Raw genomic sequence first — 19,941 nt, 5'->3', positions numbered from 1 at the left:
AGCGATGCATATTAATGAAATGAATGCAAACCGTCGACAGCGATGCATATTAATGAAATGAATGCAAACCGTCGACAGCAATGCATATTAATGAAATGAATGCAAACCGTCGACAGCGATGCATATTAATGAAATGAATGCAAACCGTCGACAGCGATGCATATTAATGAAATGAATGCAAACCGTCGACAGCGATGCATATTTATGAAATGAATGCAAACCGTCGACAGCGATGCATATTAATGAAATGAATGCAAACCGTCGACAGCGATGCATATTTATGAAATGAATGCAAACCGTCGACAGCGATGCATATTAATGAAATGAATGCAAACCGTCGACAGCGATGCATATTTATGAAATGAATGCAAACCGTCGACAGCGATGCATATTAATGAAATGAATGCAAACCGTCGACAGCGATGCATATTAATGAAATGAATGCAAACCGTCGACAGCGATGCATATTTATGAAATGAATGCAAACCGTCGACAGCGATGCATATTAATGAAATGAATGCAAACCGTTGACAGCGATGCATATTAATGAAATGAATGCAAACCGTCGAAAGCGATGCATATTAATGAAATGAATGCAAACCGTCGACAGCGATGCATATTAATGAAATGAATGCAAACCGTCGACAGCGATGCATATTAATGAAATGAATGCAAACCGTCGACAGCGATGCATATTTATGAAATGAATGCAAACCGTCGACAGCGATGCATATTTATGAAATGAATGCAAACCGTCGACAGCGATGCATATTTATGAAATGAATGCAAACCGTCGACAGCGATGCATATTTATGAAATGAATGCAAACCGTCGACAGCGATGCATATTAATGAAATGAATGCAAACCGTCGACAGCGATGCATATTAATGAAATGAATGCAAACCGTCGACAGCGATGCATATTTATGAAATGAATGCAAACCGTCGACAGCGATGCATATTAATGAAATGAATGCAAACCGTCGACAGCGATGCATATTAATGAAATGAATGCAAACCGTCGACAGCGATGCATATTTATGAAATGAATGCAAACCGTCGACAGCGATGCATATTTATGAAATGAATGCAAACCGTCGACAGCGATGCATATTTATGAAATGAATGCAAACCGTCGACAGCGATGCATATTTATGAAATGAATGCAAACCGTCGACAGCGATGCATATTAATGAAATGAATGCAAACCGTCGACAGCGATGCATATTAATGAAATGAATGCAAACCGTCGACAGCGATGCATATTAATGAAATGAATGCAAACCGTCGACAGCGATGCATATTTATGAAATGAATGCAAACCGTCGACAGCGATGCATATTAATGAAATGAATGCAAACCGTCGACAGCGATGCATATTAATGAAATGAATGCAAACCGTCGACAGCGATGCATATTAATGAAATGAATGCAAACCGTCGACAGCGATGCATATTTATGAAATGAATGCAAACCGTCGACAGCGATGCATATTTATGAAATGAATGCAAACCGTCGACAGCGATGCATATTTATGAAATGAATGCAAACCGTCGACAGCGATGCATATTTATGAAATGAATGCAAACCGTCGACAGCGATGCATATTAATGAAATGAATGCAAACCGTCGACAGCGATGCATATTTATGAAATGAATGCAAACCGTCGACAGCGATGCATATTTATGAAATGAATGCAAACCGTCGACAGCGATGCATATTAATGAAATGAATGCAAACCGTCGACAGCGATGCATATTAATGAAATGAATGCAAACCGTCGACAGCGATGCATATTAATGAAATGAATGCAAACCGTCGACAGCGATGCATATTTATGAAATGAATGCAAACCGTCGACAGCGATGCATATTTATGAAATGAATGCAAACCGTCGACAGCGATGCATATTAATGAAATGAATGCAAACCGTCGACAGCGATGCATATTTATGAAATGAATGCAAACCGTCGACAGCGATGCATATTTATGAAATGAATGCAAACCGTCGACAGCGATGCATATTAATGAAATGAATGCAAACCGTCGACAGCGATGCATATTAATGAAATGAATGCAAACCGTCGACAGCGATGCATATTTATGAAATGAATGCAAACCGTCGACAGCGATGCATATTTATGAAATGAATGCAAACCGTCGACAGCGATGCATATTAATGAAATGAATGCAAACCGTCGACAGCGATGCATATTAATGAAATGAATGCAAACCGTCGACAGCGATGCATATTAATGAAATGAATGCAAACCGTCGACAGCGATGCATATTTATGAAATGAATGCAAACCGTCGACAGCGATGCATATTTATGAAATGAATGCAAACCGTCGACAGCGATGCATATTAATGAAATGAATGCAAACCGTCGACAGCGATGCATATTTATGAAATGAATGCAAACCGTCGACAGCGATGCATATTAATGAAATGAATGCAAACCGTCGACATCGATGCATATTAATGAAATGAATGCAAACCGTTGACAGCGATGCATATTAATGAAATGAATGCAAACCGTCAACAGCGATGCATATTTATGAAATGAATGCAAACCGTCGACAGCGATGCATATTTATGAAATGAATGCAAACCGTCAACAGCGATGCATATTAATGAAATGAATGCAAACCGTCGACAGCGATGCATATTAATGAAATGAATGCAAACCGTCGACAGCGATGCATATTAATGAAATGAATGCAAACCGTCGACAGCGATGCATATTAATGAAATGAATGCAAACCGTCGACAGCGATGCATATTAATGAAATGAATGCAAACCGTCGACAGCGATGCATATTTATGAAATGAATGCAAACCGTCGACAGCGATGCATATTAATGAAATGAATGCAAACCGTCGACAGCGATGCATATTAATGAAATGAATGCAAACCGTCGACAGCGATGCATATTAATGAAATGAATGCAAACCGTCGACAGCGATGCATATTAATGAAATGAATGCAAACCGTCGACAGCGATGCATATTTATGAAATGAATGCAAACCGTCGACAGCGATGCATATTAATGAAATGAATGCAAACCGTCGACAGCGATGCATATTTATGAAATGAATGCAAACCGTCGACAGCGATGCATATTAATGAAATGAATGCAAACCGTCGACAGCGATGCATATTTATGAAATGAATGCAAACCGTCGACAGCGATGCATATTAATGAAATGAATGCAAACCGTCGACAGCGATGCATATTAATGAAATGAATGCAAACCGTCGACAGCGATGCATATTAATGAAATGAATGCAAACCGTCGACAGCGATGCATATTTATGAAATGAATGCAAACCGTCGACAGCGATGCATATTTATGAAATGAATGCAAACCGTCGACAGCGATGCATATTAATGAAATGAATGCAAACCGTCGACAGCGATGCATATTTATGAAATGAATGCAAACCGTCGACAGCGATGCATATTTATGAAATGAATGCAAACCGTCGACAGCGATGCATATTAATGAAATGAATGCAAACCGTCGACAGCGATGCATATTAATGAAATGAATGCAAACCGTCGACAGCGATGCATATTTATGAAATGAATGCAAACCGTCGACAGCGATGCATATTTATGAAATGAATGCAAACCGTCGACAGCGATGCATATTAATGAAATGAATGCAAACCGTCGACAGCGATGCATATTAATGAAATGAATGCAAACCGTCGACAGCGATGCATATTAATGAAATGAATGCAAACCGTCGACAGCGATGCATATTTATGAAATGAATGCAAACCGTCGACAGCGATGCATATTTATGAAATGAATGCAAACCGTCGACAGCGATGCATATTAATGAAATGAATGCAAACCGTCGACAGCGATGCATATTTATGAAATGAATGCAAACCGTCGACAGCGATGCATATTAATGAAATGAATGCAAACCGTCGACATCGATGCATATTAATGAAATGAATGCAAACCGTTGACAGCGATGCATATTAATGAAATGAATGCAAACCGTCGACAGCGATGCATATTAATGAAATGAATGCAAACCGTCGACAGCGATGCATATTAATGAAATGAATGCAAACCGTCGACAGCGATGCATATTAATGAAATGAATGCAAACCGTCGACAGCGATGCATATTTATGAAATGAATGCAAACCGTCGACAGCGATGCATATTAATGAAATGAATGCAAACCGTCGACAGCGATGCATATTAATGAAATGAATGCAAACCGTCGACAGCGATGCATATTAATGAAATGAATGCAAACCGTCGACAGCGATGCATATTAATGAAATGAATGCAAACCGTCGACAGCGATGCATATTTATGAAATGAATGCAAACCGTCGACAGCGATGCATATTAATGAAATGAATGCAAACCGTCGACAGCGATGCATATTTATGAAATGAATGCAAACCGTCGACAGCGATGCATATTAATGAAATGAATGCAAACCGTCGAAAGCGATGCATATTTATGAAATGAATGCAAACCGTCGACAGCGATGCATATTAATGAAATGAATGCAAACCGTCGACAGCGATGCATATTAATGAAATGAATGCAAACCGTCGACAGCGATGCATATTAATGAAATGAATGCAAACCGTCGACAGCGATGCATATTTATGAAATGAATGCAAACCGTCGACAGCGATGCATATTTATGAAATGAATGCAAACCGTCGGCAGCGATGCATATTAATGAAATGAATGCAAACCGTCGACAGCGATGCATATTTATGAAATGAATGCAAACCGTCGACAGCGATGCATATTTATGAAATGAATGCAAACCGTCGACAGCGATGCATATTAATGAAATGAATGCAAACCGTCGACAGCGATGCATATTAATGAAATGAATGCAAACCGTCGACAGCGATGCATATTTATGAAATGAATGCAAACCGTCGACAGCGATGCATATTTATGAAATGAATGCAAACCGTCGACAGCGATGCATATTAATGAAATGAATGCAAACCGTCGACAGCGATGCATATTAATGAAATGAATGCAAACCGTCGACAGCGATGCATATTAATGAAATGAATGCAAACCGTCGACAGCGATGCATATTTATGAAATGAATGCAAACCGTCGACAGCGATGCATATTTATGAAATGAATGCAAACCGTCGACAGCGATGCATATTAATGAAATGAATGCAAACCGTCGACAGCGATGCATATTTATGAAATGAATGCAAACCGTCGACAGCGATGCATATTAATGAAATGAATGCAAACCGTCGACATCGATGCATATTAATGAAATGAATGCAAACCGTTGACAGCGATGCATATTAATGAAATGAATGCAAACCGTCGACAGCGATGCATATTTATGAAATGAATGCAAACCGTCGACAGCGATGCATATTTATGAAATGAATGCAAACCGTCAACAGCGATGCATATTAATGAAATGAATGCAAACCGTCGACAGCGATGCATATTAATGAAATGAATGCAAACCGTCGACAGCGATGCATATTAATGAAATGAATGCAAACCGTCGACAGCGATGCATATTAATGAAATGAATGCAAACCGTCGACAGCGATGCATATTAATGAAATGAATGCAAACCGTCGACAGCGATGCATATTTATGAAATGAATGCAAACCGTCGACAGCGATGCATATTAATGAAATGAATGCAAACCGTCGACAGCGATGCATATTAATGAAATGAATGCAAACCGTCGACAGCGATGCATATTAATGAAATGAATGCAAACCGTCGACAGCGATGCATATTAATGAAATGAATGCAAACCGTCGACAGCGATGCATATTTATGAAATGAATGCAAACCGTCGACAGCGATGCATATTAATGAAATGAATGCAAACCGTCGACAGCGATGCATATTTATGAAATGAATGCAAACCGTCGACAGCGATGCATATTAATGAAATGAATGCAAACCGTCGACAGCGATGCATATTTATGAAATGAATGCAAACCGTCGACAGCGATGCATATTAATGAAATGAATGCAAACCGTCGACAGCGATGCATATTAATGAAATGAATGCAAACCATCGACAGCGATGCATATTTATGAAATGAATGCAAACCGTCGACAGCGATGCATATTAATGAAATGAATGCAAACCGTCGACAGCGATGCATATTTATGTGCCACTGCAATTGTTTTTTTGTTGCAATGCTACATTGACCATAAAAAATAATTGTTTTTTAAATGCAAATGGATATAATTACAATATAGCAATTATTATCTTCATATGCATATAGTTTTCAACGTTTGGGTCAAATAACAGATCAATAAATGACTAACATGAATACAACTGCTGTAATCCTTCTGCAAACACAAAGGATTAAAAAAATGTGCCAAGATCCCGTATTGTGAATGTATCAGTTCTTTCATCAAACAACCAATAGTGCAACTTTGATGAATATTCATCACCTGACATTTATTAAGTTTTTGAATTGATTTCAGAATAACAGTTACATATGTTATGAGGGACCAGTCAGAAGTCTCAGTAAAAACTAAAGTTGGACAGAACCTTCTAGATATTGCTTTAGATAATGATTTAGATATAGATGGCTTTGGTAAGTAAAATTACATTTTTGTTGAAAAAAGGGGCACTTATGTCTCTGCATGGATAATGTAAACAGTATCGTCTTAGGATGGGTAGATTGGACACCACAATTTGAAAATATTAAAACATTAATTTAAAATGCTATGTAAAAAAAAATATTTTCAAATATTGGAAAGGGCACATTTATTGAATGGAAGGCAGAAAAAGGAGAAGTTTGCAATATAATCAATATAATTTATACTGGTATACTTGTTTTTTTTTTGTCAAGTTCTATCATTGTTTTACACATATAGACAACAGTGTGAAGTGCACCACAATGCATGTACCGGGTATGATAAAAATGATATTTAGTATAATCTAAAGTAATCTTCTGTTCTGTTCTAACCATTCTCCCAAAACTTGTATGTAAATTTACAACCCCAAAATAAGTGATAGTAGTCTTCATTAACCTCAAAAATAACATAATGGAGACTCTAGATCTGTGAGATTCCATGTATACAGAAGTTGATTAGATGGTAACAATTTCATAGTAAACTTGTACAAGAAATTTCTTAGCTTTGCATCAATGGTGATTTTATAAGGGATTATAATATCATGCCAGTAGTGCTGGATACGTCTTGGAATTTTATCGCTTAAAAAAAGGTTTCAACAGCACAGTATACAACTTAGCCACTTAAGGTTATGCATGTTCAGTTTAGATACATTTTGAAGGAATGGCAGAGTTTAATTGAAAGAATTTATATTGGGAACATAAATCCCCTTGTTATAAAATAAACTGTTCAAATGCTTTAAGAGAATCATTAAAAACCCTCAAATTGGTTAAATTCAGACTGCCCTAACTATATGTGTTGTAAACTGTGTTTATTCTAACCTAGTCTTGCTTACCTTCCAACTAAAATTGAACTTTTAAAAAAATGCTCATTGGACGAGGTAAGTAACATAAAAAGATACATGTACAAATTGAGAATTCCCTAATTCTTTAACTATAATAATCTTGATAACTGTGTGTAATATTCCCTGCTCTATCCATGTTCTCATTCAATATTGTATTGAAATCTTTACAAAAAATCACTTCAATACCCTTCTGCATTCACTTTCAGTTTATCAATAAAAACTGCATTATCATCATTCGGAGCGTACACATTAACTAAAGTAAAACGTTTTCAACACCTACTATTTCTACTGCTGTGAACTACATATGAACAACACTTTCTAAAAAGAATAGCTACACCATGCTGATTGCTGGTACCATGATTAAAAATGATATCACCATCCCAGTCATTTTTCCACATATGCTCATTATTAATAATAGAGTGGGTTTTTTGTAAACAATATATACTGCTACATTTATCTCATAATTAATCAATTAATCCATTGCAATTATACGACACTATTTCAATTTTATCAGACCCACCAATCATGATAACATAATGTAAATATTAAATGTACCCACATTATTCTGATATGTGGTTTTGTAAAGCTTGTTGCGAAAGTAAAATGATCAAATTCACTACATTCAATTACCCATCATAGACGAAATGACTATTTTGAACTGTAGGCTTTAATCTGCGATTCAGCCAATGACAAGGAGAGAAATCTAGGTTAGTGGAAGCCCCATGACGTCATAGATTTCCTTCCACGTCATGTAACACGTGACCGGGGTCAGCGTCATTCTGCCTTATGTTTACTCTCTGTCCTGCCAGCCAGGGATTGTCAGTAGGAGCCAGTACCAGGGATTTTTCCCAGAGCACCACCTCCGCTATGGGTCACCCTTCCTAGAATGACCTGCAGGCACTCCAGAAGGGGCTGCCCCAACTACCAGGCATTTGATCGGATCCTTAAAGTGAAAGGGGAGTTCGACGATGTCTGATCCTACGGGTTTGGACGCCCACTCAGATTTCACTCTCTGGAACGACTCTGTGAATCGCGCCATAGGGGTGATGCAAGAAGTAATCAGCCCTAGTGACCCGATGTTTATACCCCGACCCACGATCCTGATGCAGTTCCTCTTGGTAGCGTTGTGGCTTGTGGGATTTGAGATTACAGGATTCAAGGCAGCACCATCTGCACAGCTTTCCTGGTCCTGCAGACTGCTGAATATTGCAGAGGGTGCACAGACCGTGTTGAAGGGAGGACATTGGTTCCCTGTGGAAGAGTATAGTCCTAAGACCCCAGGGTGGGGTAATCTTATGACTATCGCCTTCTGCTGGACCAAGTGCTATCTGATCGGTGCGGTGTCAGGTACCAGAGCCAGCAGAGTCTGGTGCCAAACCTCACGCCCCTGGCCGGATTCCCTTGGTTCCTTCTGCTGACCCAGGTACCATGAACTTTGTTCGGCGGGACTGGTGAAAGTGGATGGTTGTGTTTGTGGAGTTTTTCGGCATCTCAGTCAGAAACAGTCCACCACGCACTGAGAGTTGTGACCCATTAACTTTTTGGAGTTTGTGGCCACCACACTGGAATGCATTGCATTGCGTCTCCAGGACTCTGAAGTCTCAGAGGCAGAATGCATCAGCCTCCTAGACCACCTGTCACAGTTGTTGGTAGGACATCGCACGGCTATGTGTGATATCCTGCAGTGTCATCTGGCTTTCTTGGCAGGGGCTACCTCTGTGCAGCGGGATGCTGTTTTGGCAGCATGTGTTTTCGTTGGTGAACTGAGCCACAAGGTGCGTCACCACCACAGTTACGCAGACTAGACCTCATCCACCCTCTTTGATGGGGAGATGGAGGGTAAAGTCTCAGGGCTTTGGGAAGCCACAGACCAGATGGTACAGGTGAGTCCACAAGCAAATTGGCTGCTGCCAAAGTCGGCACCCTCTGGCCAGAAGCAGCCAGGAGGCAAGCGGCCCTACACTCCTGGGGGAGGGAAGAGTAGTGGCATGCCCCCCAAGAAGAAGGTACCAGGTGGTGGATCCTCCCTTTCCTTGGGTGCCCCCCAAGTCGCAGGGAAACAAGTTTGACGCTTCTGGATGAGACATGGGGGATGAGAAAGCGTTCGGCGGGAGGCAGAGTCAGAGCTTTTCGGCTCTTACAAACCTTGATGGGACTCGCCTCAGCAAGGAGAGATTGCCCCTAATGTAGAACTGCCAAACCTGTGGCCACATATCCCTGTCTCACTCAGATTGCACCGGTGTATTCTGGCTTGGAGGAAGGGGGTAACCTACCCCTGGACACTCCAGGTGGTGACACATGGTTACAAAATTTTGATGGAGATACCTCCCCTGTTGACAGGAGGTAGATAGTTTGCTTACGCAGGGTAGAGGACCCTTCAAACATTCAACTTTAAGAAACCAGAGGGCTGCTCAGTATCTGCTCTTGCAAAAGTAGCCAAACTAAGCTTGTTAAATGCGACTTGGAATCCCACTTTCTGTACTATAACGTTATAAAATAGACATATATGGCAAAAGTGTTCTAGTAAAATGTCATTTAAATATATTTAAACTGCAGAGAACCATAATATTTATGGTACCATCTGAAAAGCCTATTAAATAAGCTATCCAAATACTGTGATAGTAATTTTATTTGCTGTTTTCTGACACAATTATGACGTCATAATACAAAAAGGGCCTAGAAATACAAATTTTCGCAAGTAGTCTAATATCTTTTATTTTTTTTTGTGCTGAGGAAAAATGTTTTCACATTGAAAACATTAGGATACTGTGGCCCTTATTTGCATAATTAGGTCACAGAAATAAGGCTTTATAAGCAGAACTTCAATCCATACTTTCTTTACTCTAATGCTATAAAGGGATGAATGTCCGCACACTATTTTACATTAGTTAATGATATTTTGATACATTTTGGATGTTGCGTAGTCTGTACTAATTTTGTCAGGTTACTTTTGTTAGGTTTCTTATTTTATTTAGGAAAAAACATTTCTCATCTCAAACTGTGGTGGCGATGTTATGACCTTTCACACTGCTTCCATGTTTTAGATGACAGGTGAGTGCAATAAAATGTCTCTAAAATCCGGTTTGCATCTTGCATGTATCTTGCCACAAGGTGTTTAGCATGCAATCATGCAGAGATTAAACATTATTCATCACAATATGTAATGTTGAATGTTAGCATTGATCATTTGGTGATGTATTTTGTGGACGAAAAATATCACATGCTTAATCCTGTGTGCATATCCTGACCTGGAGATAAATATGGTGAAAACAAGTCTGATCAGTTGTAATCTTGGATGCAGTTGCATTTGGTTCATGTACAATGTAGCCAAGGAAAATAATATCTATACATATAAACATGTTATGTTCATAGCAATATGATTCCACATAACAGAGAGGAACATAAATCATGAAGATAATTTTACTCTGTTGTATACTATAAAAATATAATATAGGTATCGTTAAATATTCTTGGTGCCGGGTGGGATGGGGGCATGGTGTCATATAAATTGTGTTGAGATAGCACAATGTAAAATATGAAGGGATGAACATTTCACATTCTGGGTCAGAGGGGTGTAAGCAGGAATGTCTTATTTGTTGACATAAACTTAATGGCAATATATTCTCCAGGATACAATGTATCAGATTGTCTACTTCTATGATTTTTTTGTCTACTTCTATGACTTGTATTTGTTGAATAACAAGACAATTTTGTTTTTACAGGTGTATTACCTGAACAACAGTTGAATCATGGATGCTCCTTTCGCTATCAGGCAAAAAAGATGTAAACCTGACACTGATTTGATTTGCCAAAGTGAATCAGATATCGGATCATTACAAAGATTAACTGAAACGGGTTATCCATCCTTACTCTATGCTATTGAAAACAGAGATGATGAAGTGTCATTTCGACTTATGCCTCACATGAAATCAAAAGATGCGCTATTTGCAAAAGAGATATATTATCATGCAAATTGCAGAAGAAACTATACCAACAAAAAGACTGTAGCTCAAATGATGCGAACAAGTCAAAAGACTAAACATGAGTCAAACCAGCCTGGACCCAGTGATGTCCATCCAGCAATTGAAACAAAAACCAGGTCCTCTTCAGACACATCAATAGACTTAAAATTAAACTGCTTCATATGTGGGAAGCGCCGTGACAAGACTGGTACATGGAAACTGAACCTAGTTTCTACAGCGGAGAGAAAAAGTGCGGTATGGAAAAAAGCAAATGAGTTGGGTGATGAGAATATGTCGCATAGAATTCGGGGTTTAGTAGGTGGATGCATAGATATGGTAGCATATGACTTCAGATATCACCATTCATGTACGAGTATGTATTTGAAAAAGGATAAGCTAGTTCATCCAGATGAGCACAAGAATATATATGACAGATCTTTCTCGGACCTCATTGCCTCAATTGATCAACCATTGCTTGAAGGCAATATTTATTATGTAAAAACCCTACGTGACCAATATCGAAGGCTGCTAGCAGAGTATGGAGGAACAGATGCATCGTCCTACAGATCATCTCATTTAGTACATCGTCTACAAAATTACTATGCGACCTCAAGTGGTTGTAGAGTGACAATTGTGCCACAGCAAGGAACATCAAGTTTACTGTGCTCATCAGACCTCAATGTTTCGAGATTATTATCTGAAGTTATGAAACTGAAGGACAAATTGGATGAATCAGAATATGCAGAGGAAAGTGGCGATGAGTCTGATGATCCTCCCAACAGAACCAATGAACTGAAGACAATGTCATTTCACGCAGCAAAGCACCTTAGATCTGAATTAAAGCACCTTGGTAAAGCTGAGAAAGAACAAATAAAGACATTTAAGAACCAAAAATCACAACAAACAGCTGCTGAAGATAACTATTCCCAGGTACAATCAACTCCACCACAAAGTGTGACAATATCTGGGGAAAGTTTGCAGGAACATGCTCAAACTCCCACAGCCAGTCATTTAGAAATGCCAACAATGGATATATCCTATGAAACGGCATCAACACGTGTCACAGACAATTTATATAATCATATAGCATGACTTTTTACAGATGCAGATGCAGTCATAGGAGAAGATGGGAGGGTCCCCTTAAAACAGCGTCAGCATGAGCAAGTGCTCAATATTGCACAAGACATAATTGCTTCAGTAGCAACTATTCCAACGCCAAAGCAAGTGGGAGCAGCCATACATGTTCTAAAGGAAACAAGGAGTAAGGACACATTAACACTATTCAATAGATTAGGAAATTGCATTAGTTACCAGGACACCCAACGTTACATATCAACTATGGCCACAGTAGCTGAAGAACAAATAGCCGAGGATGGCTTTTTTGTACCGACAGATTTAAAACCAGGACGATTCTGTCAATTTGCTATGGACAACTTAGATTTTCAAGAGCACACTAAAGATGGAACCACTCGTCATGCCACAACACCTAACATTTATCAGTACCTAGATGAAGGGGAAGGGGTCATTAAGATAGGTGCAGTGCCACTTATAAAAATCCGGAAAGCATCCATTAAATATACACAATCATTCTATGCCCAACAAAGCAATCTCACTCTCAAGGATAGACGCCAAAGTCGATCACTAGCAGGTATGGATGTACTGGTGCATTATTCAAATGAAACAGACCATCCTTTAGAAAACAGCAACATCATTTGGCAACTACTGCAAATGGGCCCTACCGATATTATGAATGATAGTACCACCACTGCTGAGTTCATTCCTCCAACCTGGAGTGTATTTAATGATAGACTTATCTCAAAAGAAACTAAAGCAACTGTGATCAGTTATGGACCAATTTTTCCAGAGTCACCCACCGATCCAGATGTAGTAGAACAATCACTAGCACATTGTAGGAATGTGTCAAACAAATTGGATCAGGAATTCACTGTTATAACTTGTGATCAAGCCATATACGAAATTGCCCTAGCTCTGCAAAGAAAACATAAGGACAAATATAGTAAACTTGTCATACGAATGGGTGGATTCCACATTGCCACAAACTTCATGGGTGCCATTGGGTTTTTTTTATGAAGAATAGTGGAATTGAAGATATCTTGGTTGATGCTGGAATTTGTCTACGTGGTACAGCGAATAAAATAATGTCAGGGAAAGACTACTATGGTATGCTACGGGCACACAACTTGGTTCATGCTGCAATGTTCCACCTACATTGGGAAGCATTCGAACATTGGCTAATAGAAGAGAATATGGGGCTAGATGAAATTGCTGCTTTATCACACAGTGTACAGCAAGTGTCTGAAGCACTCTCTGATAATGATATAAGACATGTATCAAGTGACTGCTTGAATGCCACAACAGAACCATTAGAAGCCATGAAACAGTTGTTAAATGAGTTCAACAGTTCAAGATGCACATCACCAACTAGTCAACTGTGGCTAATGTACATGGATATGGTGATGATTTTGAAGCAATACATTCAAGCTGAACGGGCTGGTCTATGGGATATCCATATCTCTGAGACTGAGAATATGCTACCATATCTAGTGGCTGCAGGACACCACAATTATGTGTCATGTCTCCCCCACTATCTGTCAGCAATGAAGAGCCTATCAATAACTGCACCTGATGTTCAGCAGGCTTTTATGGATGGAAAGTTCACAGTGCGAAGAAAGCAGGGTCGGTTCAATGGTGTTTGGACAGACATGGGACTTAAGCAGACATACAACTGTGAGGCAAAAACCAGTCTATTCCATGGAATAACACAAAAATGGAAAAATATTTGAGAGTCTTGCCAATGATGACAGCAATTTCCGAAAAGACAAAGCTGATGACACACATGGATCAAGACCATAAAAAACACCATGAAGATTCAGAACAATTATCAAGAAAGGAATACGAGGCTACTAAAAGTGTGTTTCGGGTCATTGATGAAAAGATGATCAATCCTTTCACTTGTGATTCAACTGACTTGATTAACATATCTACTGGAGAGAAAGCTATTTCCTGTGATCTGGTAAAGGCAAAGGAAAGGGGTCTTCAAGCCATAGCTGCAGCACAAGATAAGGGTAGTGACAAAATAGAAATAGTGAAACTGCAGACGTTTGCCACAAAGGTTAAGAAAAAACGGATGCAGAGAAAGCAAAGAAGATATATGAAGAGGAAAGTTCAGTAATCAGAAATCTGTATTTCGTGCAGGAACTAGATGAAGAAAAGAAGAAAGAGATTCTGAGTTATGAGTGGACCAAATATCCAGCATCTTTATTTGAACCAGAGGCAAGTCTATCACAAGGTTATGCCATGCGAAAAAGTAATAAAGCTGATTATCTTAATGCTATTAAAGAATACTTAGATGATACATGGAAGCCTGTGAACTACCTGCCCACGTCTGATGAACCAACTGTTTTGGTTGTTGATGCAATGACTTTCGTCCAACGCTACCAACATCTTGGATGTAATACATTTGGTGAGTTACAGGAAAAATACATAAAGAAATTAATTAGCATGGCCCGGAATTTTGTGACTGTATTAACTTTGTGGGAGATAGATATGATGTATATTGTACCACCATCAGAAAGTTTGAAAGGTGAAGAAAGAGAAAAAAGTCAAGAAAATGCATCCAAGAGCAAGGGCAAAGAATATGAGCCTTGTCACAGTTTCGTCATTCCACCTTGGAAGGAATTTGTCCAAAATCCAACGAATAAGTCAAATCTTCTCAATTATCTAGGGCAGGCATGGGCAGAATACAACAAAGATACAGTTGGTGTCAAAGTAATTATAGGAGGAGCACTAAATGAACCCGGCAAGACACTTCAAGTAACCAGTGAAAGAGTTGATGAACTACCTGAACTGTCCTGTGAAAAACATGAAGAAGCAGACACACGCATGTTTGCTCACATTGCATACTGTGTTCACAATCTTGGCTACAAGAGGGTCATAATTCAAGCCACTAATATCGTTGTTGTTGTCCTTGGTTTGGTTTATATTACTGTAATCGAATTGCTGATCTGAAATGTGGTTACATAAGATGGAAACATTTCTGCCACTCCACGATATCAGCCGTGCTCTTGCTATTAAGTCTGAGACGGAGATTTCTCTGATCACTTCTATATTATTGAGTACGTACATACTCAGCGGATGTGATACAGTCAGCTATCCATACAGAAGAGGAAAAAGGAGAGCTCTGAAGGTTGCTCTGGACAAATTACCAGATCTGCTCCCACTTGCCCAGTATGGTGAGCAGGCTGGTAGGTTGGACATCACTGAAGATATATTACAAAGTTCCAGATCATATTTTATGGCACTTTATGGAAGGCCCAATTTCACGGACAACTTAGATGATCTGAGAGCGCACTTATTTTGTACTACCAAAGGTGATTTGAGATGCCTGCCTCCAACAGAAGATGCCTTCAAACTACATGTATTACGTAGTCTTTATCAAATTGTGGTTAGTAAAAATGCCCACAACCCATCACCTGAGTACCCTGATGCAACAATATTTGGTAGAAAAATTATAAACGGAAAGTTTGTCCTGATAATGATGCAATCCAAAGCCCACAGAAGTGCAACGTTCACATTATTGTCGCTGTACAAAGGCCAAATGTATGAGTCGTTGCTGCATTTGTGTTAAGGCAGGCGTGAAGTGTGTTGTTGCTTGTCTATGTGCAGCTAATCCTTCTAAGTGTGGCAGGATTCAACCAACAATAAGTGACAGTGACAGTGATTAACATAATTGTGACAATATTACTTCTAGATCTTGGTTTGTATACAGTTTTTAAAGGGATTGCATTGAAATGCCAATTTACCACCAAGATATTTGATATTTAGATTTCATTACTGGCACTTCATCAGTCATTTTGTGAGAAATGGGTTCTTTTACATATTTAAGTTAATAATAAAATAAAGTAAAGATGGAAATAGGGCATTATTACTACATACCGTATAGAGCATTCTGATATGAAAATCTCAAGGCAACTTTGAATCAATCCAATATTTATATCAGCAAAACAATAATTTTCTATTTTGGTTGCCATCATTCATTTAGAACCCCAAATCGGCCAAATATATTTAAATGATAAACACATTAAAAAATAGAAAAAAAAAAGTGGTAGTGTGTGATACTGGGACTATATCATTCAATAATACAGAGATTATGGCCAAAAATACAAATTTTTGCCATTTAAACTTGGAAAATGGAACCAACATCATGTGATTATAGAGAATGATTGGTAGGACCTATAATGCACATTGCTAGAGGAACATATTAAAACAATGTTGAACTTAATCGATTGATTATTTATTAAGATACGGGCAAAATATCAGTTTCCATGTTTTGGGGGAGTTTGAGCCGCCATCTTGGATTTTGACCCAAAAATGGGCATTTTTGCAAGAATTTCGTGCGAGCAGCCCTCTTGATTATTATTGCAGAATGTCTTACTTAAACAATTATGGTGGTATGTAAAGTATGGGTGACCATGCCAGGTACCCTCCCTGAAATGGTCACTGGATCCCTGACTATAAGCAAATGAAATCAGTATGCACTCCTCAGTCGGTTCCGCATGGAGACGCCAAACACAGTTTTACTCTCCATCGCAGGCTTGTTGCCTAGCAATAAGCAGGCAGTCTAGTCAGCATTCCATCTGTGTCTCTCTGAGAGCTGATGCGCATCATTCCCAAGCTACACTGTATAGCCGCCGGGTGCAACACACTTTGTTGCAGCACCGGTCTCACCTATGGGAACTAGAGAGGTGAGTAACTCTCTTGGACCAAGCGAGGGATGCCTTGCCCTGACAGTAATTGCCAACCCCAGGCAGGGGATCCCCTTGGACCCACTTGCCATGCTTATAACTCTGATCATGGATGCCCACCTCACATGTTGGGGAGTGCACCTAATGAAGCCCAAGGAATATGGCCCCTGCATTGGATTCAGGGCCACAATATCAATTGGCTCAAAATGAAAGCAGTGCACTTGGCACTGATACACTTCGGGCCACAGAGTCTTGCTCCGCACGGACAACACAATGGTGGTCTCCTACATCAACAATAAGGGGGAACAAAATCCCCGTCGCTGTCAGCCCTGGCGGAGAAAATTCTCCATTGGTGCCTGGAATACAATGTGGAGCTAACTGCACACCACCTTCTAGGGGGCGGAACAGTCAAGCCCTTTCATGGTGACTCTGTTTCCAAACACAAGTGGCAAGTACTCCAATGAGTAGCCTCCAGGCTGTGGGCCAGTCACTGTTCGCTACACCCCAGAATGCCAAGCTATTGACGTAGACTCCAGGAGCATGAACCATGGACGCATTATTGATCATGTGGACCCACATGGATGTGTACGCCTTTCCTCCCTTCCACTGATTCACCACTTACACGCATGGAGGCTTTCAGTAGACCCGCACAGACAGAAGGCTTATCTGAGCGTGCTGCAAACATCCTGGCTGGGGCAAAGAGGTGTTCCACCAACGTAGCCTACGACTCCAAGTGGCGGGCATACATTGATTGGTGTAGTGGAAGGGAGGTTGATCCATGCAACCCCACTGTTGGCCACGTAGCTGATTTTTTCGTCCATCTATTTCACGAGGTAGATTTATTCTACGCAGCAATTGTTGGCTATAGGTCAGCCTTGTCACCCGCTATTGAGAACTCTTCGGGGACAAGACTAGCCGATTGTCCAATTATTAGGAGACTTTTTTGGGACTTGTCGGTTGTGTTGTCAGCTCTAAGCAGACCACCCTCTGAACCACTGGAATCAGCACCACTGAATTATTTGACGTGGAAAACAGTCTTCCTACTAGCTCTCTGGTAGGCATTGTTCTGAGTTAGGGGCCCTGTCCTTCTCGGACTGTTGTGCCGCCTTTATGGACAATCAAGCTGTAATAAAGACATGAATCAGGTTTCTCGCCTAGAAATAAATCCCTGGACACAATCCACAGCCGATCGTCATCCCCTGTTTAGCCAATATTGTCGGCCCGGAGGATCAAAAGGAGTTGCTTTTATGCCTGGTTCAAGCTTTGAGTTGCTATGAGAGATGTACTGGTTGTCGAGGCAAGTCAACAAGCACATGTTTATGTGTTATGGCCCAGGTAAGCAGGACAGACCAGCCTCCCCAACTTCTAGGTGGATCACTTCAACAGTGTTTGAGGTTTATGGGCGATTTGCGTCCTCAGTAGAGTACAAGCTCATGAGGTTCGTGCGACTGCCAAGTCATTAGCACTTGCGTCAGGTGCCCCCCTTGAACACATACTTAGGGCAGGCTTCTGGATAATGCAAAACGTCTAAATATCAACTATTACCGAAAAGGCATGCAATCCATTGAGAAAGGTCTTTTTAAGGTAGGTCCCGTCGCTGTGATCAAACTTTGATTGTTGACCCAACCCAAACGACCACAAGAACCTCTGCGCAAATGCGATAGAGCAGTCTCGGCTACAGATTTGTGTGGGGGAAGTTTCTTCCGTCAGCACTCTTTGGACATCCCAGGTCTCGCTTTCGGCCTATGCCCTTATGCAGAACTGTTTTGGCCTCTTCTTTTTGGGAAACTAGTTACCGCCAGAATTGGGTCCTGGGGCAATGCCAACCCCATCACCCGATCAGCACTATTACTATGGGGCCACACTGGTAAGGTAAGACAGCGTTTTTCACTGTTCATAGCTAGGTGGATGTCATAAGTAATTTTATTCTTTTGAGTACTCGAAAGGATAACATTTTAATTTTATTTTCTGTTTTGCTCGGAAACGCGCCACCTCTTGGCATCTGATTATTTTGTCAGACCAGAGTCTAAGGTTGGAAATTGCTCGTTGTGAATTTAGGTTTTCAACCCGCGTATTCACATAGTTCATACCCACCATAGATTCTGGGTACCTCCCAACCACCCATCTTTCCGTAGTGCTTTTATTTAGTCCTTGTATACGGAGAAAACTGGGAAGGGAACCTAAGACAAGATGGTGCTGACCCCTTGACCTCGGTCATGTGTTACGTGATGTGGAAGAAAATCTATGAGGTCATGACTTAGATTCCTGTCTCCATCATTGGCTGAATCGCAGCTTAATGCCTACAGTTCAAAATAGTCATTTTGACTTACTGGAGTCTAAGGTGGGTAAGAACTATCTGAACAGTCAGGTTGAAAACCCTCTGCCTAAATACATGTAGGTACCCATTGCTAAGAAAAAGAATAGACCTGCCCAAAACAAAAACATGTATAAATTATATGTATCTGTAAAGAACAATAAGGAAATTATAACACTAAACTAACATAGTTTAAACATAGATTATGCCAACTTGACCACACATGACAGTCAACAACAAAAGGGAAAATACCCAACCTATTAACGTACCCAACCAATTAACTAACATTACATGCCTAGTAAGTACAAGCACATGTTATGCCAACCCCCACCAACGCTTGTTCAACTTTTATGGGCGCTTTAATAATAATAAATCAATATGAAACCCAAAATTGTTATTAACAGTACTA

At 40.0% G+C, this 19,941-nt stretch overlaps 1 protein-coding gene across 1 annotated transcript in view; it reads left to right on the top strand.

Moving 5' to 3' along the window:
- Positions 1-19,941, top strand: part of LOC146735854 (adrenodoxin-like) — a 37,179-nt gene that overhangs the window by 6,008 nt on the left and 11,230 nt on the right. The window contains exon 2 of the mRNA XM_085505365.1: positions 6,495-6,607. Coding sequence (XP_085361491.1) covers positions 6,495-6,607 — 113 coding nt within the window. The remainder of the gene's footprint in view (positions 1-6,494; positions 6,608-19,941) is intronic.

The sequence above is a fragment of the Saccoglossus kowalevskii genome, chromosome 11 (assembly GCF_978046115.1).
Source record: "Saccoglossus kowalevskii chromosome 11, keSacKowa6.1, whole genome shotgun sequence".
NCBI lineage: Eukaryota > Metazoa > Hemichordata > Enteropneusta > Harrimaniidae > Saccoglossus > Saccoglossus kowalevskii.
Note: the sequence above shows the minus strand (reverse complement) of the source record. Positions and strands in the feature narration are given on the sequence as shown.